Here is a 25,000-nt window from a genome sequence, read left to right on the forward strand (position 1 = left end):
TTTAATTAGTTTTCTTAGGGCCAATTTTGCCAATAAAAGTGTTAAAAAAAATGCAGGTATGATGGCTGGTAACCGAGATCCAGTGAACCAGCGAGAAAGCTAGAATTGCATTTTCCCAGGTTGAGAATATAATAATTTCTGACACTATCCATGCCCTCTTTCAACAGGTTTAAGCACATGCAAATCAGATCAAATGCTGAGTCAATTGCATTTTACAGATCTGGTCAGCTGGAAGAGAGGAAAACAAATTCAAGATTATGGGTAGAGAGCTCCACCATATTTTAATTATTTTGTGAATTCATCATCAAGTGAAACGAGTTGGTTCTGCACTGAGAGTTTCACTTTCCAGTTTTGAAGCGATCCTCATTTTGAAGTGTTGCATTTGTTGGTTGCTTGACCTTTAACCCATTGTTATTTCTGAGTGCAAATTCACCTCCTGTATTCTGCACAACATTGAGCAGACTTGGACAAATATTCTCGACAATTCACTTGTTTTTTTCATCTTCAGTTTGTAGAAAATAACCATTATCAAAATACAAAAAAAATATTCAAAATATTACATTTATTAAATACCAGTCAATACTGAATCTTTATGCACTTTCTTCCCTCCTTTGCAGAGTCTTCTCCGAACTCAGCGGCAACTGATAAACTTTGAAAGTATTCTTTTCTGTAAGTACTTCAGATGAGCAAATAAACTACCTGAAAGCAATAATTCAAATTGGACACAACTTGGTTAAAAACTGATCGTTTGTTATGGGCATAATTCTAGAATATGCACAATAATAATAAATATTATTATTATTATTCACCTTTATTTCTTTTGTGTCTCTAGTTTCCATAAATCTTTTCGATTATGTGGGGTCAATCTTGAGTTACTTCATAATTGCCATTGCTATCTTTGGTGGAGTGTATAACAACTTGTCTTCAGCTGAACTCAGTGCACAGATTAGCCGGGTAGGTGCCTGACATATGTTTTATATTTATGTTGTGCAAAAGGCCAGATTTGCTGGCCAAAATTGAGTTGATTGGCATGTTGGTGAACTAACAGTGTGTCTATTCTGGGGGTGGTGGGGAGGGAGGTAGTGGTGGGGGATGGGGTTGAGGGGTAGGGGGTGGGCAGTAGGGGATAAAGGGTACCATACATGTAGTTGAAACAACCCAAACCTTTACAAAAATGCTAAACTTAGGCTCAAACATTATCTAAAGCGTAGTGTTTAGGCCTAAGGTTAGCATGGGTTGTTTCAGCTATGGTACCCTTCACCCCCTACTCCCACCCCCAGTTTTTGTTCTACATTTTTGTGGCTTTCTTTGTTGCCTTGGTGTAGAGGGTGACTGCATACAGTAATGTTTTGGCCAGGGTGATTCAGGAAATCAAAGTGTTGCTCGCCTGGTTTGGATATACATGTATATATTCTGTCAATTAGCTTATTAGCACCTTCAAGCAGGGCTCGAAATTGCGACCAATACAGTCGCATTTGCCACTAAATTTTTCCCTTAGCCACTAAAATATCTGGAGAAGTCGCAATTTTGCGACTTGTGCTCACCTTCGCTCTTTCGAAACAAAAGGGTTAGCAGTTGCCACTTTGCTGCTACTTTTGCTAAAATAAATAAATGACAAAATTATTTTGTTTCTCGCTGTGAAATTTCTCTCAAGATAGCGTAATTGTTGAGTAATTTAGCCGGGATGTTACGAGTACAACTCTATTCCTTCGATCGTTCGCCATTTTCGGCGGTTTCTTTATACACAAGTATTACGGGCTCGTATTTTTTTTGGTAAACCGCTGACAACACAACGCAACGCGGCGATTTCGCGACTAAAATTTGTGAAATTGCGACTAAATTTTCGCATCTTGTCGCAAATTGCGACTGGATTTTTTCGTTAATTTCGAGCCCTGTCAAGTATCAGAGCCAGGGCTTCAAGTCCCTAGGGCTAATAATCTGCCAGTTTTAGTTTTGGATTGTAACAAAATGTTGGCATTTTCTCAACTTTGTTGATGTGGTTTCCTTTGTATCTTTTAAGATTCTTTTAATACTTGACAAGGTTATGGTGCTGTGTTCAATATGTATTTTGTCGAAATACGAACCAACAAGTTATTTGGTTTTTAATTGCAGAACTCATTTTTTGCCATGTACTTGATCAACTGTTGTACACAGCTTCTTGACTTGTCCAATGATATTTCCGTAATTGCTGGATTAGTTCACAGGTAGTGAGTCTATGGTCTTGGAAAGAGGCCATCAGAAGCCACCAGATAAGTGTGATGATGTTGGTCTGCAGAATGAATTTTAGCCACTGGTCAGCCATTAGAAAGGAGATGATAGTTCTCATCATTGGTTATTACCTCAGCAACTTTCTTGTTCTTGTTTTGGTGAAAATGGTTATAATTTAATGCAGTTGAATGTAGTTTGACAAAGTTAAGTGGTCTGGGCCAGTTGATCATCGTCATAAATTATCATGATGAATCATCACCATCACTATCAATCATCATCATCGTTATGAATTATCATCAGTTATCACCATCATCATGGTTGTCATAAATTGCCATCAAGTATCACCATCATTATCATCAAACGTCATCATTGTCACAAATATCATCAATCATCACGAGCATCTTAGGATGTAGTTTTTCAATCAAACCCCAGCAGTATGTTTAAGTGATCAACAGTATTTATGCCATCCTACCTTTTATTTACAGAATTGGTCAACTCCTTGAGTATTTTGGAGAGAATGATTCAGTGCAGAAAAAGGACTATTTAAGGTAATGGCTTTCCACCTTCTTTATAGGCCCTAGATCATAAGCTGTCTTCTTTACCAAAATAAAATACCTCCTTCATAATTCTTAATGAATAAATTGTCTAAGTTGGACTACACTAGAAATACTATTTAAAGTTGTTGAAGCCTACAAGGAAATCAGTTTTTATTTTCTTCGTCATTTTATGGCACTCATTGTCGGTTCAATGTAGAACTATCTTTTCTCAATGAAAAAAAAAAAGCTCTATAGAGTGTAAGTAAAATCATCCCATTAGTGGGCCAATAATATATTTTAAAACTAACTAGTTAAAACAATAGCCTATTTCCCAGAGCTTTATACATATTGTACTTTTCAGTCAACCGTGTCCCGTGTCTTTTTATTTTTAGAACTACTATATTTTGAAATACCTTGGTGTTTTGGGTGTGCTGCATGTGACGTACATGTAATCAATGGCTGACCATAGGCCTCTAATGATTGGCTATCGTGAAAACTCCCAGGAAGTGCTTCTAAAAATAAAGAGATATGAGACAGGGTTGACTCAGAGGCTCTGGGTAACGGGATCCTGGTTAAAACATGGTATGGGATGATGTGGTATGGCTGGCCACATTCTCGACCCCAGAGCTGTTCTCTTTACTGAAGGAGAGAAGAGCTCTGGGGAACCCTAAAACAAAGTGTCTTCTCGTTGGCTTTCATGAAGAACAATCAAAAGCATCTCTAATTGGTGCATTCATGTTAGCATGAGGAGTGAGCAGGTGCCGTAAGGTTCAAATAGATTTGGTCATAAGAACCTTACGGCGCATGTTCTCCTACATAGAGTTTCCCAAAGCCTTGTGTCGATCCGAGGCTCTGGTGACGAATAATGGCTGGCCATTGTAATGGAGAACAAAGTGGTTATCTTTTTTGAGATTGTGGCCAGCAACATTGGTAGTCAGTTCTGAGATGGGATCTTACATTTGGAAAGAATGTGTGTTTGCATTCTGTTCAGTTGGTACTTACTTTGTCCACAGTGCTTTACGGTGTTGTAGAGACACTTATTCAAAACGCCGTCAACCACTTGTAATATCCCTGTTTGATTGCATTTGTTATTGTTAGCAATGGGAAAGTACCTAAAGGGTAATTTACGTGTATTTCTGAATCACCCTAGGACACTCCCAGTTGGCGAATAAAATCGTCTGGCATTAGACAAAAGAGCAAAATCTCACTTCCAGGCGTCAATGGATTAAGACATGTTAAAAAATGCATTATTTTAGCCTGGGTTTTTAACCGATTGACCCCTGGGAGTGAGACTTAACAGATTTGTCTCTTTCTAATGCCAGACGATTTTACTCATCAGCTGGGGCATCCTGTGGCACCTGAGGAGTGATTGGTTTAATTAGAACTTTTAGAATTTAGCCTGCGTAGCATGCGGTTTGGTGAATTTTAGATGCTTCTTTACACTGGGGTTGATTTTCGAGTGATTGTTTTAAATAAGGCAGTGTGGCCCAGTGGTTAGGGCGCTTGCCTTGAGATCTGGAGATCCCGGGTTCAAGACCCACTCTGACCACTCGTTGAATTTGTTCCTGGTAGTCCCCGGTTCAACTTGCCAGCTGCACTTGTGAATAGCCAACTGGTTTGCCTCTGGCCAGTTGGGATTCTTAACAGTTGTTGTTGTTCTGTTCCGTCGTTTCATTGTGTTTCATTTGCCCTGAAAGCCCCTATGGGGAGCGGTCAATTAAGTATGTATGTATTTAATATGGCCGTGCGAAAACCTGGACCGAAGTCAAACGAGAATGTGAGGGGGGAGGGGCTGAGGAGAAGCAGCCGCCTGCAATCAACCACTCAACAGTTTCGAAATCTCCGTTCACCCACGGACGGTGAAAATATCGTTCCTGATTGGCTGATGAAGTGTCAGAAAAAATCCGCCTCTCAGTCAAAATTTATTGCTCCCTTTCATAAGAGTATAAAGACAAAACAGAGCAGAAAGAGCCGACAAACTGTTTTCAAAAAAAATTGAAATCTTCCTTGCGGTACCTTAGATATTCTGGTGTTCTTAAATAAGAGCAGAAAGACGTAAAATCAATCAAATGGAGGTGATATTTTGACGGCCCTTCCCAAGGGATTTGGCAAAATCTTCATATTTCAGCTTTTTCTAACCGGCGAAATGTGTTCTCCATTAGTAATCACACCTTTGAGAATTGTCATCGGTGACCAAATTAAAGAAGCTGAAGGTATGAGGGCTTTCTGCTCAGGTTGTCGAAACGTCAGTCAATGTCATCTCAAACAGTCCTTCTCAGGACTGCACTCACCCGGACGATCGTACTTTACTTAATTACTAATAACTCTTGGGTTCAAACCATGTACGATTTTATGAGAGTCTTGTGTTCAGTTTTTCTTGAATATTGTTTGCTTAGAAACGAAACCCTGAACTCTCAAGGTGGTGGTGATGTCATATTCAAATTTGCCGGTGTATCTTACGCTCCACCTAAGTGCGTGGATCCTCTCGTCAAAGGTAAGGTTTTTGTTATCGCTGGTGACATTATTTCACCTATAGAATAGTGCGTGGACTACTTATTGGGAAGGCGTTTCAGATCTATGACGCGGTGGTGACATTTAATTGACAAGGCAGCTGATCATATCATTAGCTTCTTCATTGACGAGTAAAATTGCCTGCCGTTGGAAAGAGTAAAATCTGTGCCACTCAGGAGGGATATATGGGGTTTACTAGTGGCGTAGATTTTAATAACCCACTGGACCCTGGGGTTCCCCATTGACGAGATTGAAACATTACGCATTTGAGTGTAAGGGCCTTAAAAGAGAGGAGGCAGCACTCCCCTCAGCACCAAGGAGGTCACCTTGGCAACCGAACCACAGTCCACCTCCCACTGACACCTGTCAACACATCACTGAGGGAAACCAGTGTATGAAATGTATACTCAACCTAAAATGTGGGAGGAAGGGAGCAATAGTAAGCGAAAAAGCAACTCAAGCCAAAGCACATGGCAATGCCCCTGCAAACCTTCCTGGAGCTCCCCCAAATATCCCAAGCAAAAGATTTATTTTTGCCTAAATTATGTTTAGCCTCGTAAAATTACTCTTGCGTTAGAGTAAAATCAGGTAACGCGACAACTCTCATGGGGGAAAGAGTGTTAATTAACCCATTGTCCACCTCCGGGAGTTTCCCCATTGGCTAATCAAATCGTCTGGTATTGGGCAGAGAGAAATCTTTTAGTGCCACAGTTGGGAGGGAAAGAGATAATTATTGAAAGAAAGAAAGAAAGATAAGGGGACTTATTATTCTACTGTTACGCAATTTTACCATATTTGGCCAAGAGAACGCGCAAATTATGTATATATGAGTTATCGACCAAGCGTGAGGTCAAGATGGCTGGATATTGGCCAAGTTATTTTTTTGCGTATTTATGGACCGAGACAAAGTCGAGGCCCGTAAACACGCAATATCCAGCCATCTTGACCGAACAAGTTTGGTCAATAAAGGAGTTATTATATGACTTAAAACACCAAAAAATGATCTTTGATCTTGTGGGACCAAGCGAGAAATCCCGAGCGGGCGGTATCGCTCCATCTTGCCCGCTCGGGTAGCCAATCACAGCGCGCGATTTGGTTCATCTTGCCCGTTCACGGAGCTAGTCATATAATAAGAGACGGTAATACACTGTAGTGTCCCGCTTTGACCACTTTAGAACAGAGCAAATACGGACGGAACGAGAGTTTCTCATTGAAAGAAATTGTTTTCAACACGATGCAAAGCCTAAGAATTTAGCTTGTCATCGCTTGTCACTCGTCATTTCGTTTATCCTAGACTGTTCACAGTCCCCTATTTTCCCGTTTGATCGTCGGGATCGAGCACAAACTGCCGCCATCTTTGTTTTTAAACAGCGAGCGCGAACTGGGGAGAGCGACATAACTATTGAGTGGGTGGGGGGAGTTCCCGCCGAAACCCCTCCACTCCCCTCACCCACTGGATAGTTATGTCGCTCTCCCCAGTTCGCGCTCGCTGTTTAAAAACAAAAATGGCGGCAGTTTATGCTCGATCCCGACAATCAGTCTACGTTTATCCTGTTTACATCGTTCGCACGGGCCTTGAAGGACAGATGGTGCATTTTTTAAGCACTCTTTCCAAATAAAATTAAAGCAAAATAACGCCTTTTTTGCAGTGGAAGAAGAAATCTCTTATTTGATGGTTTAACGTATAATACTCGCGGACGTTTTGTTCATTGCCCGTATTATCTGTTAAACCATCCCATAAGATGTATGTGTTCACATCATACTGTATTCTGTCTTACGAATTTGTCTTAATAAGAGTTACTCAATTTCAGATCTCGATTTGGAAATCAAGTACGGGAAAAACCTTCTAATAACGGGATATACAGGTAAAATTTCATTTCTTCGCGGCGGTGAAAGTTGCTTATGTGTTTATTAGAAAATTCTAAAGGAAATTTTTGTTTCCTAGGAAGTGGAAAAAGTTCTCTGTTTAGAATTATTGGCGGCATTTGGAGTCCTCTCTCAGGTGAGGTTTTGTCACGTGAGATGCTGTGAAGCCCCGGCAAAAATCTTTTCGTTTACAGGTTCCCGTACCGAATAAAATAACAAAAAATGAAAAAAAAGAAAGTTCTAAAATGTGTTTTAGCAGGTTATGTTAAACGCCTTGAAGAGTTTTAAAAATGCGTCAATTTTGCGAACTGCTGTGTCAAACTACTGTAACCATAATTTTTTTAGGTGAAGTGCAGAGGTTTCTACCGTTCAATCCTAAAACGGTGTTTTTCATGCCTCAGAAGTCATTTGTCACCGACGGTACTCTACGACAACAGGTAAGAGTTTACCCTTCATTAAAACAAGTATATGCTTGTTCTTTCGTATGTGCTGTGCGGTTCATAAAATCTCCCGGAAACTTTCGTCCTAAACATAATTTTGTAAAATCTTACTTTGCCCATTAGTGCGCTCTTTCTTTAATATGTTTGTCACAATTTTGAATCGGAGACGCCGAAAATAAGTAAAACCAAATACCCCAATATTTCAGTAGTTTTGAGAAACGGACTCAAGGAGTAGAGAATGGAAAAGCGTGCAATTGGCACTAAGCACGAGAAGGAGTTCATCGATGCTACACTCCGAAAGCGTGCAGTCCGTTCTTAGGCACGGGACGCGGGAAAACGGCTTGAAATTGAATTTGCGTTGCGTTTTTCGTTCGATTTTTGTTGAATGATGTTAAATGATGTTGAACGATGTTGACTGCTGGGGTAGGTAAACGTTTTCAACACATCATCAAGAGGCCTTGTATTCATTCCCAGGCTGCAACTGTGATTGTTACTTTGGATACGAACATGATATGTCATTGAGAGACCAATCACTGCGCACGCGCATACCCAACAATGTTGAAAGAGATGGGCAAACCGCTTCAACTTTATCTCAACATTCGCGAAAACAAAGGAAATGTTGAATGGTTGTTGAAGCAAAGTTTAAACGCTTTTAAACTCATTCAACATCGATTCACGGTTGAAAGGGGGAGCAAGGTGTTTCAACATCGCTGTTCAACAAAATCAAACGGACGTCGAAGCAAATGTTGGAGCCGTTTGACCTGGCGTTGACGGCCCATTTACACGGTTTCAACATGAGTAACGTTGTTCATGAACTCTTTTTATATGCATAGATCACGTACCCCTTCGAGAGCCAAGTCTTCCAATATGATAGCGAATCAGGTATGAGAAAGGAGGAAGGAGTAATATGTTGTCTCTTTTGTGTGAGAACCTCTACACTACCGAAACAACGGCTTTAGCTTCACAATTTTAAAGTATTTAAATGAAGCTAATCCTAACAATTTATTGAAAGCTAGCCGAAGGCTTGGTTACTAAGAATGGCATCCACCGTCAAAATTGGCATCGCTTGTTTACGAAAGGGAAATAGGCGGCGACGAGAACGCCAAAAAAGAAATCAAAGTGATAATGGCTGTTTACCATTTACCAGAAATATCCGAAAATTTTGGTTGGAATGTAAACGGTAAGCCTATTTTGGTCTTCCCAAACGGAAAATTTCCGGAGAAAACGGGATTTCTCGAAAGGTAGTCCAAAATTCTCAAACGGAATTTCCAAACGGAAAACGTATTTACCATTTGCATTCCCCCATGATTTTGCCTCCCTCCAGACTCTCGCGGTAAACGTGAACGAAATTTGCAAATGGTACACGCTTATCCCAACTAAATTTCCCATTCGGGGGTTTTTTGCTTACCATTTGAACAAACCTAGTACCAACCGGTTTCTGCTTGTAAATGGTAAACAACCAATAGCTCTGCACGTGCCGCACGTGCGTTTCACATCTTGGCACATTTCTTTGCTGTGTTCGTCCTCACAGCGACGTGAAATGACAAAATTAGAGGTTATCCGGGGGAAGTAGAGCACCAGACGATAAATTTTCAATTTTCTTTCCAAACATGCAAACACTTCAAACCGAGTTCACTCCTGGAATGCTGATACACAGTTTCCATGCCGAGCAACTATGGGCAGTCGCGAAATTATTACTATAACGGAATATATTTGTAGATAACGTTCTCGTTGTCGAGGTCGTCGTCTTTGCATAAGCTCCCTGTCAGAGAGCTTACGTTGACGACAACTTCACTTCAAACAATATATGTAAACCAACTGAAGGTATCGCTGGTTAAAGTCTTTTCCTTTAAGAACAGTACATTCTTGAAGCTTTGAGAGTCTCTGTTCTACTATTTCCTTTACCTTCACTCTCCATGACACCATGCAAGCATTTAAAGAGGGCGTAGCGTAAACATGAACCCAAAGAAATAACTGTTTTTGGTGCTAGCGGAACTGTCTCCAATTCTGGAGTGCTGTCACTTCTCTTTGCTTTCTGTCTGTTTTATTACGGTCATCGAAAGAGCTTCAGTTATTATTTCTCTTTTTCAGCGGATAAGGAAGAGGAAAGACTTTTCGAGATACTCGACATCGTTGGACTAGTAAGTTGTCTCGAACTCCAGTTTTTTTTCCCTTTAAACTGAAGAAGTAGGCCTCAAAACACTTGTTTTGCAAAACTTGGCCACTTGTGAAGCTCACCCCGAGCTCTGCTTCCACCTTTGGATCTTATAACCGCTTTGTTCCACGATGTCTTTACCAACGGCCTATCTCCCCGACTTCCTTGATAGACCTCAGACAACCCACATTTCTTCAAGTGGCTCTGACGCACGGCCAACGCTCGAGACGGCCTCAGCCATTTATCTTTTTGTTCTAAGTCGACCTTTATCCACCTGTTACTTTGATAAAACCAAATTTTCGTATTTTACTTTCCCACCGACACAACACCACAGCTACTTTAGCAACTCACGGCGCACCCCTTCATTGAAAGGAATGGGAGTTTTACGCTCTGGTTACGTAGTACGCTCTGGGCTCTTGATCTTCTGAAATCGTATAGAGTGTTTTCGCTTATGTGACCAGCAGCCTTATTTGCATTCTAAAACAAAGGAAGAAGTTGCATACAAATCGAGTTCAATTCCCAAAAGAATATTTCACTCATCCAACATGGCCGCCGTGACGTCATGTGAATACACTCTATACAACGTGATTTCATTGCATTTTCCTTCTGTTGCTGTTCGGTACCTTTGGAATGACCTACCACTTCCATCCAACTAAACAACCTTCTAGAAAATTAAGAATGAGCTTTCAAAAGAAATTATTGATATTAATAGAGCGGACGCATGTGTCTTCCCACAGATCTCCTCCGTGAATTAACCTCGTATTTGTTTGCCCATATTTTTTCCTGTTTCGGTCAAAATCTGCCGCTAATCTGTTGACTGAAGAGGCTATTGGTAATACTAATTAAAAGGCTATTAGAAGTTAAACAGTTTTTCTACTATTTGTCAGTCAACTGACAGTAAAATGTATAGACCACTTTCATAAATGGCGACCACATTTACATTCTTTTGTATTTATGTTAATTAGACCTACTGGCCTCATTTTGAAACAAATAATCTTTTGAAATTTGCTCGTTGTAGCGAGGCTAGAAAGGCTTATTAGCATTAAAACAAAAGAATATTTTATTTGGCCGCCATTATGAAAGAGGTCTATGGAGATGAACCTCGCCTTATACAACGCGGAAGCATCGACATAAAAACCTAAATTTCGTAGTCCCTTTGCATTTCCTTAAAGTGCGTCTAAACTTAAACATTTTTCGTTCCTAAGATAAATCTCCTTACCCAAAGCAAAGAAACGTCACCATTTTTACCGAGAATTTCGCTTTTTCTGTGCCGTGCAGGCCACGTAAACTTGGCAGAAGTAGCAGTGATTTGGATCCACTACCGTGATGTGAGAGGCATGGGTCTATTCTCGATTTTACGCCACAAACTGCGTTGCATAAGCTTTGCATTCCTGTTTTCAAAGAAATTTTGCATTGCAATTCAATTTGTGACGTAATATCGAAAATAGCTGCATGCAGGAGCCCATCAACGGGAGCCTCCATCTCCCACATAAACCCTTGGAGACAACCCTTGCCCGTATCTTTTTATTTTTAGACCTTCGAATTCCCGCGAATGCATTATGCCGTCCAATCAGAACAAAGTTATTGTATTACGTGATAAGCAGTCACGCACCAGTGATCGCGTGCGTCTCACAAAATATTCTAAAAATAGAAAGATACGGGCAAAGGTTGACTCAAGGATATAGTCTGGATGGAGGCTCCGGGTGATGGGCTCCTGCCGCATGCCTCTCACATCACGGTCGTGGGTCCAAATTCCGCTAGTTTTGATAACTTTGCACGTGTTGCCCGGCAGATAAAAGCAAAATTTTGAGGTTAGAATGGTAAAACATGTTTGATTTTGGTGGGGAGGTTAATATTGTTGACGAAAAATATGAGTTTACGTGCACTTTAAATCGACTTTCAACTCTACAAGAATCTGCAAGAAGGAGTAAATGAAAGCAAATGAACATTTCGCTGGCTCTGCTCAAGAGGCAGTAGCACTGTGACTATTTATTTCTCCCCGCCACAGCCTTTTAGAAATACGGGTCATTGAGACTTACTATAATTTCTTCTTTTAGAGAACTTTATGGAACAGAATTGGTGGATTTGATAACCCAGTGGACGGTAACTGGTAAGGGAAATTTGAGGTTATTCCAAAAGAAAAGAGCTATGGAGGGACTGTACTTGTATGCCCATCAATCGACAGACTCCATCTGACTTACAGTGTGTGCGATTGGATCTTCGGATTTCCAGTCGAACACAAAATCTGAACACGGATTTCGTCATAGATTTCACTAATTGGAAGTCCGGGCCGTCAAAGTCCGTTTTCAGATTTACATTGAATTTAGTGAACAAAAGTGCCTATGCGAGAAGACTTGACAGTCTAACCATTTGTTGATATGAGTGGGTCCAGCAAGTTTCGCGTGCGGTAGATCGTCCACTTTCCTACCCAACTAATCGGCTTTTGTTTATTTACGGTTTCTATGGACTATAGAGGCGCTTTCTCTTTGACCAAATGTTTCAGTTAAAAAATGTCGATACTTACATTCATGTGGGGAATGGAACATCATTTTCCGGTTGGCCGCTCGGAACCAATCATATCAACGAGTATTTTCCCCAAAATTAGACAGCAATAGGCTAGTTTCGAATTGTAGAGCAACAAAAGAACAGAGTCGAAGTTTAGGGGAATACTTAGCAGTTTTCTTTGTTTTGAACAAAACAAAATGCTAATTATTCCCTTGAAACTCGACTGTTCTTTGTTGCTCCACAATCTGAAACTAGGCCATTGCTCTGGGGGAGGAATAACCCGACGGAAAGGATTTTCCGTTTGTTCCGGACCACTTCACGAGGTATAACAACTTTCCTTTTTTTTTTACGGAATATTTCCTTTCCGTTCGATGCCATACCTGTTTTTTTCGAGACTTTTGGTTAAGTGACAAGCGCCCAAGATCTCAGCAATTTTGACACTACTCTTAGACACAAGGGTACAGTATAACGTTTGCCATTATCATTGCAGGGAAGACATGGTATCCCCAGGAGAAATGCAGAGGCTGTCCTTCGCTCGTCTGTTCTTTCATAAGCCTTTAGTGGCCTGTAAGTAATGACTGATTGAGGTCGCAACTGATGTCAATTTTAATTTCTCGGGTTGTATAACGCGGAATAGATCTTTTCACGGTTAGTTTTTCTCATTTACATTACAATGTAATCTAGCATGTATGCGAGGCAATTTCGGGCTATTTTGTACTTTTAATTACATTGTTATGCAAATAAGAAAAACTAACCGTTAAAAGGGCTATTAACAAGGACGACTGATGTTTTTTGTAATTGGACGAGTCTTTGGGCGAGTCCATTTGAGAACGTTTTAATCATCATGGGTATCTATCAATTCCGAACTGTACGGGCGATTTTTTGTGTATAGCACATTCAACAAATTTTCGCGTTAGATTCGCTTAAGATTTATGTATCAGTCTTTCATTTAGCTGGCATGGAAAAATTTTATCCAGGTTTGTATAGTCTTTTCTGTAGTATCACTAGTTTTGGACGAAAGATAGATGTGATCCTCGAACTTAGAGCGGTTTTCAAATGAGTGTCGTAAAACCAAAACCAAAGTAATTACTTTGGCCAATCAAAAAGGACGGAGACAATCCAGTAAACCAATCAAAACTCGAAGTAATTGCACGTAGCCGACACAAAGCGCGGGAAAACGTGCACGCTCGAGCCACGATTGGTTTTGGTTCCACTTGTGATTGGTTGAAAAAGTGGCGCGAGAACTTTGAACCAATCACTGAGTGAAGTAATGAATGCAAAACCAAAGTAATTCGATAATTACTTTAAAAGCTCAATTTAAAACCGCCCTATCTGGACAATTTAAGCAATTGTAACTCTTAAGACACCTGCGGCCTCGACGGGATTCGAACCCATGAACGGCATGGCGGTGGTCGTGGGTTCGAATCACGTTGAAGCCGCCTGAATTTTTCAGGTGCAGTCCTATAAAGTGGCAATTGCTTAAATTGTCCAGTTAAGTGCAAGGATAATTTCTATCTTTCCTCTATAACCCGCACTTGAAATATACATTTCTTTCGATCATTAATTTTTGCACGTTCGTTTTCTTTACATTTGCACAACTACTGTTAGTCTTTTTTTTTTTTTTTTTTTTTCATTTCGTCGAATCCCGGTAAAATACGCGTGGTTGTTGTGGTAAGTTGCCATGACAACCACGTGCATTCAATTAAGAGCGAACCTTCGGAAAAATGAATTAAGAAATATATATTATTGTTGTTTAACTGTTCAAATTGGCGTGGACTACGCGAGCTCGTTGTTGGTCGAACGTGTTACAGAAATTTCCAGAGTTAAAAGGCAACTTATTTTTTCCTCCTAAAAGGAAGAATAGTTTAATAATCACGTGGCTGTTTTTTTTCAGTGCTTGATGAAGCCACGAGTGCGTTAGACGTTCCCACAGAAACCAAGTTGTATTCAATGTGCAAACAGCTGAACATCACAGTTGTTAGTGTCGGACACAGGGATACCCTTTTGAAGGTGAGTCACGTATCCTCTAATAGTGGTAATTTAATTTTATTTAAATTTATTACATGGCTAGTGTTTCGTGCCGATATAACGCGCGCTGTAATTGGCTAAGAGCAGTAAAGCGCTGGGGGCATTATTCTCCCGTAATGCCCACGGGCCGCTTATGGATTATGCAAAATGGATTTTTCTTCTTCAGAACCGTTCACTTCTGTCACCCATATAATAAGCAACTTACTAACTAACAGAGAGTGAGGTCGTTATAGCAAAATCTCAAACCTCGGCGTAGCTGTATTGACCCCAATATGCATGCGAACGTAGACGAATGCATTTGAGTGTACGAAAAGTGCACATGAATGTAGGTTAATGCATGCGAATGTACATGAATGCAATTGAGTGTACGAAAGTGCACATGAGAGTAGGTTAATGCATGCGAATGTAGATGAATGCAATCGAGTATACGAAAGTGCACTTGAGTGTAGGTTAATGCATGTGAATGTTGATGAATGCAATTGAGTGTACGAAAGTGCACATGAGTGTAGGTTAATGCATGCGAATGTAGGTGAATGCAATTGAGTGTACGAAAGTGCACATGAGTGTAGGTTAGTGGATGCGAATGTTAATGAATGTATTTGAGTGTACGAAAGTGCACATGTGTGTAGGTTAGTGGATGCGAATGTTGATGAATGCATATGAGTGTTAAAGTGCACATAAGTGTAGGTGAATGCAATTGAGTATACGAAAGTGCACTTGAGTGTAGGTTAATGCATGTGAATGTTGATGAATGCAATTGAGTATACGAAAGTGCACTTGAGTGTAGGTTAATGCATGTGAATGTTGATGAATGCAATTGAGTGTACGAAAGTGCACTTGAGTGTAGGTTAATGCATGCGAATGTTGATGAATGCAATCGAGTATACGAAAGTGCACTTGAGTGTAGGTTAATGCATGTGAATGTTGATGAATGCAATTGAGTGTACGAAAGTGCACTTGAGTGTAGGTTAATGCATGCGAATGTTGATGAATGCAATTGAGTATACGAAAGTGCACTTGAGTGTAGGTTAATGCATGTGAATGTTGATGAATGCAATTGAGTGTACGAAAGTGCACTTGAGTGTAGGTTAATGCATGCGAATGTAGGTGAATGCAATTGAGTGTACGAAAGTGCACATGAGTGTAGGTTAGTGGATGCGAATGTTAATGAATGTATTTGAGTGTACGAAAGTGCACATGTGTGTAGGTTAGTGGATGCGAATGTTGATGAATGCATATGAGTGTTAAAGTGCACATAAGTGTAGGTGAATGCAATTGAGTATACGAAAGTGCACTTGAGTGTAGGTTAATGCATGTGAATGTTGATGAATGCAATTGAGTATACGAAAGTGCACTTGAGTGTAGGTTAATGCATGTGAATGTTGATGAATGCAATGGAGTGTACGAAAGTGCACTTGAGTGTAGGTTAATGCATGCGAATGTTGATGAATGCAATCGAGTATACGAAAGTGCACTTGAGTGTTGGTTAATGCATGCGAATGTTGATGAATGCAATTGAGTGTACGAAAGTGCACTTGAGTGTAGGTTAATGCATGCGAATGTTGATGAATGCAATCGAGTATACGAAAGTGCACTTGAGTGTAGGTTAATGCATGTGAATGTTGATGAATGCAATTGAGTATACGAAAGTGCACTTGAGTGTAGGTTAATGCATGTGAATGTTGATGAATGCAATTGAGTGTACGAAAGTGCACTTGAGTGTAGGTTAATGCATGCGAATGTTGATGAATGCAATCGAGTATACGAAAGTGCACTTGAGTGTAGGTTAATGCATGTGAATGTTGATGAATGCAATTGAGTGTACGAAAGTGCACTTGAGTGTAGGTTAATGCATGTGAATGTTGATGAATGCAATTGAGTGTACGAAAGTGCACTTGAGTGTAGGTTAATGCATGCGAATGTAGGTGAATGCAATTGAGTGTACGAAAGTGCACATGAGTGTAGGTTAGTGGATGCGAATGTTAATGAATGTATTTGAGTGTACGAAAGTGCACATGTGTGTAGGTTAGTGGATGCGAATGTTGATGAATGCATATGAGTGTTAAAGTGCACATAAGTGTAGGTGAATGCAATTGAGTATACGAAAGTGCACTTGAGTGTAGGTTAATGCATGTGAATGTTGATGAATGCAATTGAGTATACGAAAGTGCACTTGAGTGTAGGTTAATGCATGCGAATGTAGGTGAATGCAATTGAGTGTACGAAAGTGCACATGAGTGTAGGTTAATGCATGCGAATGTGGGTGAATGCAATTGAGTGTACGAAAGTGCACATGAGTGTAGGTTAGTGGATGCGAATGTTAATGAATGTATTTGAGTGTACGAAAGTGCACATGTGTGTAGGTTAGTGGATGCGAATGTTGATGAATGCATATGAGTGTTAAAGTGCACATAAGTGTAGGTGAATGCAATTGAGTGTACAAAAGTGCACATGAGTGTAGGTTAATGCATGCGAATGTAGATGAAATCAATTGAGTGTACGAAACTGCACATGAGTGTAGGTAAATGCATGCGAATGTAGACTTGGTAACTAGTTTAGAAAGAAGTCCCTGTATTTCGAACAGAGAGCCTGCTTGCAGGCTAGTGTGAACGGGGCACGCCAGGCTTTCTTCGCAACTGCTAAAGTTGCTGGTTAACTCTGGTGATCTCCCAAGTCTCATGTATTTCAATTTCCGCTGTTCATATCTGAAAACTTCATTTATTCTATCTCATCGACTCCTGTTTAAATTGCAGCGGGATTTTTACCCGGAGTATCCTCAACCCTTCGGTTCTAAAATTATTTTGCACTTTTTCCGTAGCTTCACGACTACAAATTAAAGTTGGATGGAGAGGGAGGCTGGGACTACAAGAAGATCGAGCACAAGGACTAAAGTGTGAAATTATATACATCGGAACGAGGCATCTGGGTGTGCTGTCTAAAATGTAGAAATGTTCGAATCACATGTACACGACTCTATCTACTTTAGTTAGGTAACAAGATAGATCTATATTGCGAAATTATTTTTTGAAAATTATTCTTTGAAAATTAGAGTTTTTGCAGCACATGTAGAATCGACGGATAAAAGAGACGACTTTTAATTGTCCTCTAAGAATAGATTCTGACCATCGATTAAATAAATATGGAGGATGTATTTGTACAATACATTATAAATGAAGGATGACCTGACAGTGGCATTTTTAAAATTCATGTTCGAGTCATTTTTGGAATTACCAGTGAATCCTATCGAGGTTCACCAAGGCTCGAATGTTGTTCCCGTAAATGCCGTCACGCAACAAAGCGTTCGGACACAGCATGTCACGGACATTGAACAAAATAAATTAACCGAATTGTTTTTTATACCAGTTCGGTATTTTCATCGGCTATTCTTTCATAGCCGTTTCGACTCCGAAAAGCAGACAAAAAGCACCCAGCTGTTACCACGACAACTATGCCAAAGACCACAATTCCAAGCGGCCAAGCCATGCTAGTTATCACGTGTTTGTTGTAGCTTTCTTGGGAAGTTTTCTGGTTGATGATTTCATGAGGGTCTTTGGGGTTGTAGAAGCACCCAAGAGGAGCTCCTATGGGATTTCCGCTTTGAAATGACCGTAAAAGATGGGGTCTTGGTTGATCCGTTTGCATACATTGCTCTGGTTCGTAAGTGCACTGAAAAACAAAGATACTATTACAAATCAACTGGTTAAATTACCGAGAGCTTAGGGCTTGACAGTTCGCACTCTTTATTTTCGAATACAAAGGGCCCTCTGTGGATTTTTGGTTTCTTTTGGAGGAAGATTGCAACACAGAATATTGTTGAGGCCCTCCGGGGGGGAAGGAAGGGGGGGGGGGGGTCCTTGTTCCCTTGTTCCGTAAGATATTTTGCCATCGTTTCCCTTCTTCCCAAAAACTACTGGGAGGGCATCAATGTTGCAATTTTCGTAACTGCGTCCCAATACGTGGTCTATTCGGGGCCTTATTCCAGCAGCATTGTTTGAGATCAACAGGTAACCTTATCTTTTACTTGCGAAATGAGGAACTTGCCTCATCATGTTCCCAATCACAGTATGTTAAACAAAGAAAACGTTCATTTCTTTCAACCAAAATAGCAAAGCTGGACAGTGTTTTAAATATTGAAGTAAGAAGAAAAGCTCTGCTCTGAGAAGAAAGAGCTTCCTTTGTAATTTCATCTGAGAGAATTCCAAAGTTTCCGAGGAAAGGACTATAAACGAGGGCCCGTTACGCAACCTGTGTCCATTAGGGAGCTTACGAAACGACGACGCCGACGGCAACGACGACGCTACAAAACAATAGGTTTATTGAGCGAAAACAATGGCTCTGCACGCTCTGCACGTGCGTTTTATACATTCGTACATTTCTTTGGCGTCATCTCCTAAATGACGACTTGAAATGACCAAATTCAAGGTTCTGTGGTGGACGTTAGCACATGACGATGAATTTTTAGTTCTCTCTCTACGCTTCCAACTCACTCATACCAGTTTAATTCCTCGACAGTTACTACACATTTTTAACGCAGAACTACATGAAATAGTTTCGTAGTGATATGAATAGCGCGAACTTGTATTTTTGAATGAAGTCCTCGTAGCTGTCGTCGTCCTCGTTTCGTAAGCTCCCTATTAGCTCTGTGGGACGTTCGGTGGGACGAATCCACACCACAAAAACAACAGGACACAGAATTCACACTTTTGTGGACTGACCTAATACAGCCGACTTGGCAAAAATGCACAAAAAAAGAACGCAACGCAAGCAAAACAGGAGGACAAGGCAGACTCCTTCTTTGACCACTCGGGTGCTGCAGGACTGAAGAAACCCGGAAGAAAGTACGTAGTAAACATAGCTGTGAGTTAGCCCCGTTAAAGTGCTCTTCCTCAGCCACAAGCTACAACAGCTTTGATAAGGGCAAATTGGATCACGTTATCAATTTTGCACAAAACCAAACGTACCTGTTTATGGAGGCTGTGGAAGTCTTTTGACAACAAACGAGGCTTCTCGGGTTGTAACTCCCCATCGCTCTGTAAGTCGTTGCCACACGTCACGTAAACTCTCAAGCATGGATAGCTTTGGTCGCTTTGTTTATTGTTCGAGCATTTTGCTGTCGCTTTCATATCACCAGAAACAACAGTACAGTTTATTTCTTGAAACTTCTGCTCTCGGCGAGCTGGAAAAACACTTTGCACTTCCACGGCGATAAGGCACGCCGTACCAACGAGGAAGATTGCAATACCGACCAAAAACGTTGCTTCTGCTCTTTTACAAGGCATTTCGATTAACAAGTTTCAGTGTATGGAATTTCAAGGTTAAGTTAGATCTGCCTGCTTGGTAAAACACTGATGTTCATGCAACAAAGATTTGGGGAAGAAGAGTGCTTGTCGAGACACGATTGCATTATATAGACGGAAACTGATACCCAAATTGCGCAAAAATAACCGAGTCATTGAAGGTCAACTGTCTTGTGCGCACGGACACTTGCTAAATCACGCAAACGCAGATCTGGAACTCTCTTTAACTAAAGCAGGGCTGCCTTTGCTAAATTGGCTTATTTCGCATTTTGCAAAAACAACGTCAATGTACACCGCCGCACCGGTGGCTCAGTTGGTTGAGCACCGGGCTGTCACGCGGGAGGTCGTGAGTTCAAGTCCGGCCGGACCAACACTCAGGGTCTTTAAATAACTGAGGAGAAAGTGCTGCCTTTGTAACGCCATCTGCAAATGGTTAGACTTTCAAGTCTTCTCGGATAAGGACTATAAGCCGGAGGTCCGGTCTCACAACCCTTGGGTATATATAAAATCTGTGGGACGTTAAAGAACCCACACACTATTCGAGAAGAGTAGGGCATGGAACTCCCGGTGTTGTGGTCTGATCTATGGATATAGGGGTTAGGTGTCAATTGGGACGAAAGTTCTGTTCCTCTCCCCTGCCACCCCATGAATTGTGGCGAATAAATTAAACTAAACTAAACTAAAACAGGGGAATATATATTTTTTTTTTCTAAAAAAAAAAAAAAGAGGAAAACAGAAATTACCCCTTAAACTTCGATTGCATAATTCGAAATTTGGCAAAACCACCGATTGCGAAACTAATGGTAGGGAACTTGTCGCATTTGTTTCCACCCTCACAGCAAAGCAGACCAAAGAATAACAGATTCAATAGTAAGTTCGTGTTTGTGGATAAAGAAAGAAACTAAAATCCAAGAGCTTGGAAGCTTTACGTACTTCTGTTAATTAAGCAACCTAAAACAGAACGTGCCCTTTAATGCTACGGGAGTGACGCAATAAATAAACTTGATTTCACGTATATGAAATGAAAGATAGTAAGATCGTCCCAGGCCTGAACGGGACTAACTCAACCGCAACAGTGCTCAGTTATCAAGCCAGCTCAGAGCTGTCTTTCATTCTCAGTTCATTCCACAGAAACATGACAGTCCCGGCCATACATCTTAAATTCACTTCACGTACTATACTTTGAAAAAATATTCCATAAGCAAGCAAAGTACAAACACCATTAGAAAACCAGAATTGGCTGGAGACTTTCATTGATTTAGTTATGTCGTGAAATCAGATGCGTTTTCTACCCAGAAAGACAGTTAAACAAAACATTGAAGAAATGTTTGGATGTATGACGTTCTACCCTGCGAGCAGAGTCTCTTTCGATCTTCCTAGATAAGTCGGGAAGAGGAAAGTAGACTCTGCTCGCCGCCTCCACATTCTTTGATTTGCCGCTCATCCAAAGAATTGGATGAGTCAGTCCAGTTTCGACTTGTCAAACCTGTTTATTTTTTTTTTTGCGCATGATCAGTCGCCACGCGTCATCAATATTTTGAAATTTACAACAGCGTGGCAATTTTAACTGTTAGAATTCCCATGAGTTTTTCCTATATGTGTCGGTTACAGAAACTAGCCTGACAGAAACCTATCAATTTTTCAGTAAAAAAATAAAATGGCATTTTTAAGATATATGGACTATCTTGAGTTTCCAATGAAATGATTCCTTGATTGTCGTGTGTTTGCCGGAGTTCTTCGAAAATATTCCGACTTCTTCTTCTTCGTTTTGTGGCTACTGGTCACGCGTGACTGACACTAACCTGCGATCAGGCGTTTTTTTTTTGAGACATAAAGGGATAATAGGGAGAGGGCATGGTCTCAGGCTAGACTGACACCGGATACATAAATTTTCAATTTTTAACGCATGCTCAATACAAAATGTGGAGGCGGCGAGCAGAGTCTACTTTCCTCTTCCCGACTTATCTAGGAAGATCGAAAGAGACTCAGGGTAATGACGTTCAGATGCTGTTTGGTAATGTTAAAAAAACCCACGCTCTCTACCACGGAAAGAGTTTTTTTCACAACATTTTCCCGCATGATTTTAAAGTTGAGAAAAGACTGAGGCAAAGATACAAGCTCTAGAGTTTTTTACAGCTTTTTTTTTTCAAACTTTCACGATCCAAAATGAGATCCGGTTAAAGGTCCTAGAAATCTTCGCCTCCTGGCTTTCGATTATAAAAATCAACCAATCGATTATCATAAATTAGGAATGGGTCACATGGTATGAATTGAAATTGACTGCTGTCGATTATCGATTTCATCAAAAGGACCCCCACCCCTCCCCCCTCTGGAAAAACCAAAAAAAAGGAACGAGAGCGAATGCCAAGCACGGTATAGGCCATTTCCGAGTTCATGTCTGCCTCTTCTTCAAAGCGAGTCTAAGTGCGAAGTTTTTGTGATAGTAATTAGTTCTACTTTACATATAAATGAAAACTAATTTTCATAAGAAAAACTTCGCACTTAGACTCGCTTTGAAGAGGAGGCAGACACGAACTCGGAAATGGCCTATTGGGAAGGCAGGAGAACAAGTGGCGAGCCCAACTCCATGTTCTTAGATATCGTTCAATTGAACCAAGAGAAAGCTTGCTGATCTAATTGTTTGTAAATAATTTCTTCAGTTCGCTTCGGCTTCCATCTCTTCAACTTCGTTCACGATCGGAGAACCTTGTTCTTTTTCCATATCGTTGTCCGTTGCTGTATATTTCTTTTCTGTTTCTTCTTCGTCAACGTTCCCTTCAGCCTCTTCACTCTTCTTCTCTTCCTCTGGTGGCCGAGGGATACTAGTCATACTCTGAATGAAAGAGGATAAAAAAATTCTGTCCGATAGCATAGCGATTCTCGTAAGCAGGCCATTGAACAATCATTCCGTAAACGTGCTTTGGCTACAAGAAGCGCGAACGAAATTGTTGTTTTCTAGCCTGTCTTTTCTGAACAGGCAAACAGAAGATATCTAAAAGGACCGCACTGAAATCACTCTTAGGTATTTTCACCTTGTAAATCTTGTATTCTTCGATCTATTACGCACATATAACTAGCGACACAGACAGCGATTTCATCTCCTTAGGCGACACCAGATCAGATCTTAATTATGTACTAGACTAAATTGGCCGCAAACGGTCAAACGATCAAAGGGATACTTCATGTGGACCTCGTGGGATTTTCTTGCGCTATAAATAGCCCTCATGGGTGATGACGTCTGACAAGCTGATTTCACCACCAAGCCTCGAATTCGAAATTCAAACTTGTAGATTTTAGCTTGAGCCAAATCCCAAAGGAACAAACTTGTAAAGAAAACCCATGGGCGAACAGTATTGCATGTCCAGATGATGTGAATAATTTTGTGCAAACGAGGCTATATGACGTCATCATGCATAGGGCCCATTAACTTTGGATTGTGAATTCTGTCGTAATATTCTTGAATTTCACATGACGTCACGGCCGCCATGTTGGTGTCCCCAAACAATGAAATAGCGGCCATTTTGGTGTCCCGATCCAATCCTCCGGGAATTGAAAGCCATTATTATGCTAACGTCTTCTTTTGTTTTCGTTGAAAAACATGGCTGTTGATCACGTGAGTGAAACCCAAGAATTGCGGGATTACGGGATTATTTTTGTAAAACAACATGGTCCCTGGTCACGTGAGTCAAAACAACGAATTCAGATTTGCGGTGGTACCTGTTGCTGTGCTCTGAGTGACTGGACGTACTGACTGTAGAAGTCAAACACAAAGCGATGCATCTGGGGCATATCTTCAACAATGAAAGGTGCTTCGGCTGGCGGTACTCCGCGCTGGAATGGGAGCAAAAAAAAAAAAATGAAAAACAAAACTCCGAACAATGTTGAAGGCAAAAATAAGCTGATTGTTGACTTACTGGTCTGCAAGGTGGATATCGTTCACTTGGTGCGAGATACAGCTTCAAAGGTCTGCTGGTCAACTGGGTAAAGAAGGACATTACAACGTAAACGACGAGAATTAAAAGTTTAATAATAGAAATCTAGATAACTTTTTGCTCATATGCACGGCAGGCAACCTTGTTCCCAGAGCTTTTCCGCGCTCAACTTGCAGCAGTAAAACGCTCTGGGAACGAGGATGTAATGCAGTTTGAGACTAACCCTGTATGTTTCCATAATATGATTGATCTGAAGCTTTGCAGGTGAAACCGTAGCCCTAAAACGTAGCTGGACTGAGCCGACGCAATAAAACGCACGCGTGCGAGCGAGGGAAGGAAGCGCAAAACGTCTCGCGCGTCACCTCTCTCGCTTGCACTCCACTCTATTCTTTAATTAGCGCCTGATAAGTGGGCTTGTAAATTCGAATCGTTCTTTCTCACCTGAGAGAAGGCAGGCCTGAGTTCAAAGCAGTTCTGGAACAAGCTGACACGAGCTAGCACGTACAGACCCAGCCGTGCACGTGACATTGCAACCACCAATCGGCGCACGTCTCTGATGTGACCGACGGTTTTGGTGCGCACAAGAGACAAGATGATGTAATCGTTCTGTTGCCCTTGGTAACGATCCACAGTGGTCACCTGACCGAAGAAAGGAATGTTGCGAATCAGTTTTGACATCGTGTTTCAAGACCGAGATTTGAATTTCTTTCTAAACATAAACCAGGCTGACACTGAGTTAATGGGATTAATATCTAAAGAAACTGTAACTATTTGTAAAACGAGAATTTGGAAGAAGTAACCGAGTTAATACAAGTAAATTGATACTACTGAATTCCCGACACTGACAACAGCGATTTTCATTTGACTTTATAACAAGCCAGCTGCAATGCTTAGATCGGCGTAAATGGCCAAGCTCCATCGAGTGTCCTAACCTTTTTAAGTTATTTGAGTTTCTTGTGAGCTTTTAGGAGAAGCTGTTGGATTAACTTTTTTCAATCCGCTCCAAACCTGTGATGAAATGGTTGAAAACGATAAAGTGCCCGCTGTCATTTTCGTGGGCGCAAGGGTCTCTAGCTTTAAATAGTGCAAATGAACGATATACTTCAGGCGCATAGAACGACCGTCTTTCGTCTCCCTGTTTGGCCATCGTTGTTTTTCATGTATTTGCCATAAAGTGTATCACCTGCCTGTACACAATCCCATCAATATTTACCTTGCTGGGCTGGCCAATTAGCGGGTTGGTAGCACATCTTTGTCTAATGACGTCACGGATGAGATGCTTCTGTCCATTGTAGGTTGTCAAGATAGCAATCTTGTCAGCAGGGTATCCAATCAAGCGCATGTACATGAAAATAGCGACTGCGTATTCGGCTTCTCCGAGATTCTACGGGAGGAAAGAGCAGAAAACACATTCAACGCCCTCCTTATCCGTCCACTTCATTCACTTTATAAAGCAATGTATTCCAAAGCGAGAGGTCGCGGGTTCAAAACCATCACTGGGTCATCATACGAGAGCGATTAT

The 25,000-nt window shown here is 40.9% G+C and overlaps 3 protein-coding genes and 1 long non-coding RNA gene across 5 annotated transcripts in view; 2 read left to right on the plus strand and 2 right to left on the minus strand.

Moving 5' to 3' along the window:
- The window catches only part of LOC137979486 (lysosomal cobalamin transporter ABCD4-like), a 26,235-nt gene extending 8,629 nt beyond the window's left edge, over positions 1–17,606 (plus strand). Inside the window, exons 7-21 of one of the 2 annotated variants that reach the window (XM_068826743.1) lie at positions 168–261; positions 618–669; positions 833–954; positions 2,113–2,204; positions 2,694–2,756; positions 5,141–5,238; positions 7,067–7,120; positions 7,201–7,257; positions 7,467–7,558; positions 8,395–8,443; positions 9,653–9,702; positions 11,774–11,826; positions 12,712–12,788; positions 14,116–14,284; positions 14,653–14,779. In XM_068826743.1, coding sequence (XP_068682844.1) covers positions 168–261; positions 618–669; positions 833–954; positions 2,113–2,204; positions 2,694–2,756; positions 5,141–5,238; positions 7,067–7,120; positions 7,201–7,257; positions 7,467–7,558; positions 8,395–8,443; positions 9,653–9,702; positions 11,774–11,826; positions 12,712–12,788; positions 14,116–14,284; positions 14,653–14,662 — 1,132 coding nt within the window. In that variant the 3' untranslated portion in view covers positions 14,663–14,779. Of the gene's footprint in view, positions 1–167; positions 262–617; positions 670–832; positions 955–2,112; positions 2,205–2,693; positions 2,757–5,140; positions 5,239–7,066; positions 7,121–7,200; positions 7,258–7,466; positions 7,559–8,394; positions 8,444–9,652; positions 9,703–11,773; positions 11,827–12,711; positions 12,789–14,115; positions 14,285–14,652; positions 14,780–17,067 lie in introns of those variants that run through there. The other variant, XM_068826742.1, reaches the window with a different exon arrangement.
- LOC137979491 (uncharacterized) lies at positions 16,522–17,060 on the plus strand. Its single transcript, XR_011118348.1, has 3 exons — positions 16,522–16,552; positions 16,613–16,670; positions 16,771–17,060. It is a non-coding gene; the product is annotated as an uncharacterized lncRNA (long non-coding RNA).
- On the minus strand, positions 17,201–20,142 carry LOC137979489 (uncharacterized). The gene is made up of 2 exons (XM_068826746.1): positions 19,211–20,142; positions 17,201–17,915 (listed from the first exon to the last, which is right to left on the minus strand). Exons 1-2 carry the CDS (start codon positions 19,526–19,528, stop codon positions 17,604–17,606), a joined length of 630 nt encoding a protein of 209 aa, XP_068682847.1. The 5' UTR covers positions 19,529–20,142; the 3' UTR covers positions 17,201–17,603.
- Positions 20,143–21,698: 1,556 nt separating this feature from the next.
- Positions 21,699–25,000, minus strand: part of LOC137979485 (RNA helicase aquarius-like) — a 37,605-nt gene continuing 34,303 nt past the window's right edge. The window contains exons 49-53 of the mRNA XM_068826741.1: positions 24,692–24,862; positions 23,920–24,117; positions 23,461–23,523; positions 23,264–23,377; positions 21,699–22,379 (exon numbers count right to left, since the gene is read on the minus strand). Coding sequence (XP_068682842.1) covers positions 22,203–22,379; positions 23,264–23,377; positions 23,461–23,523; positions 23,920–24,117; positions 24,692–24,862 — 723 coding nt within the window. The 3' untranslated portion in view covers positions 21,699–22,202. The remainder of the gene's footprint in view (positions 22,380–23,263; positions 23,378–23,460; positions 23,524–23,919; positions 24,118–24,691; positions 24,863–25,000) is intronic.

Source organism: Montipora foliosa, chromosome 12 (assembly GCF_036669935.1).
Source record: "Montipora foliosa isolate CH-2021 chromosome 12, ASM3666993v2, whole genome shotgun sequence".
Taxonomy (NCBI): Eukaryota; Metazoa; Cnidaria; class Anthozoa; order Scleractinia; family Acroporidae; genus Montipora; species Montipora foliosa.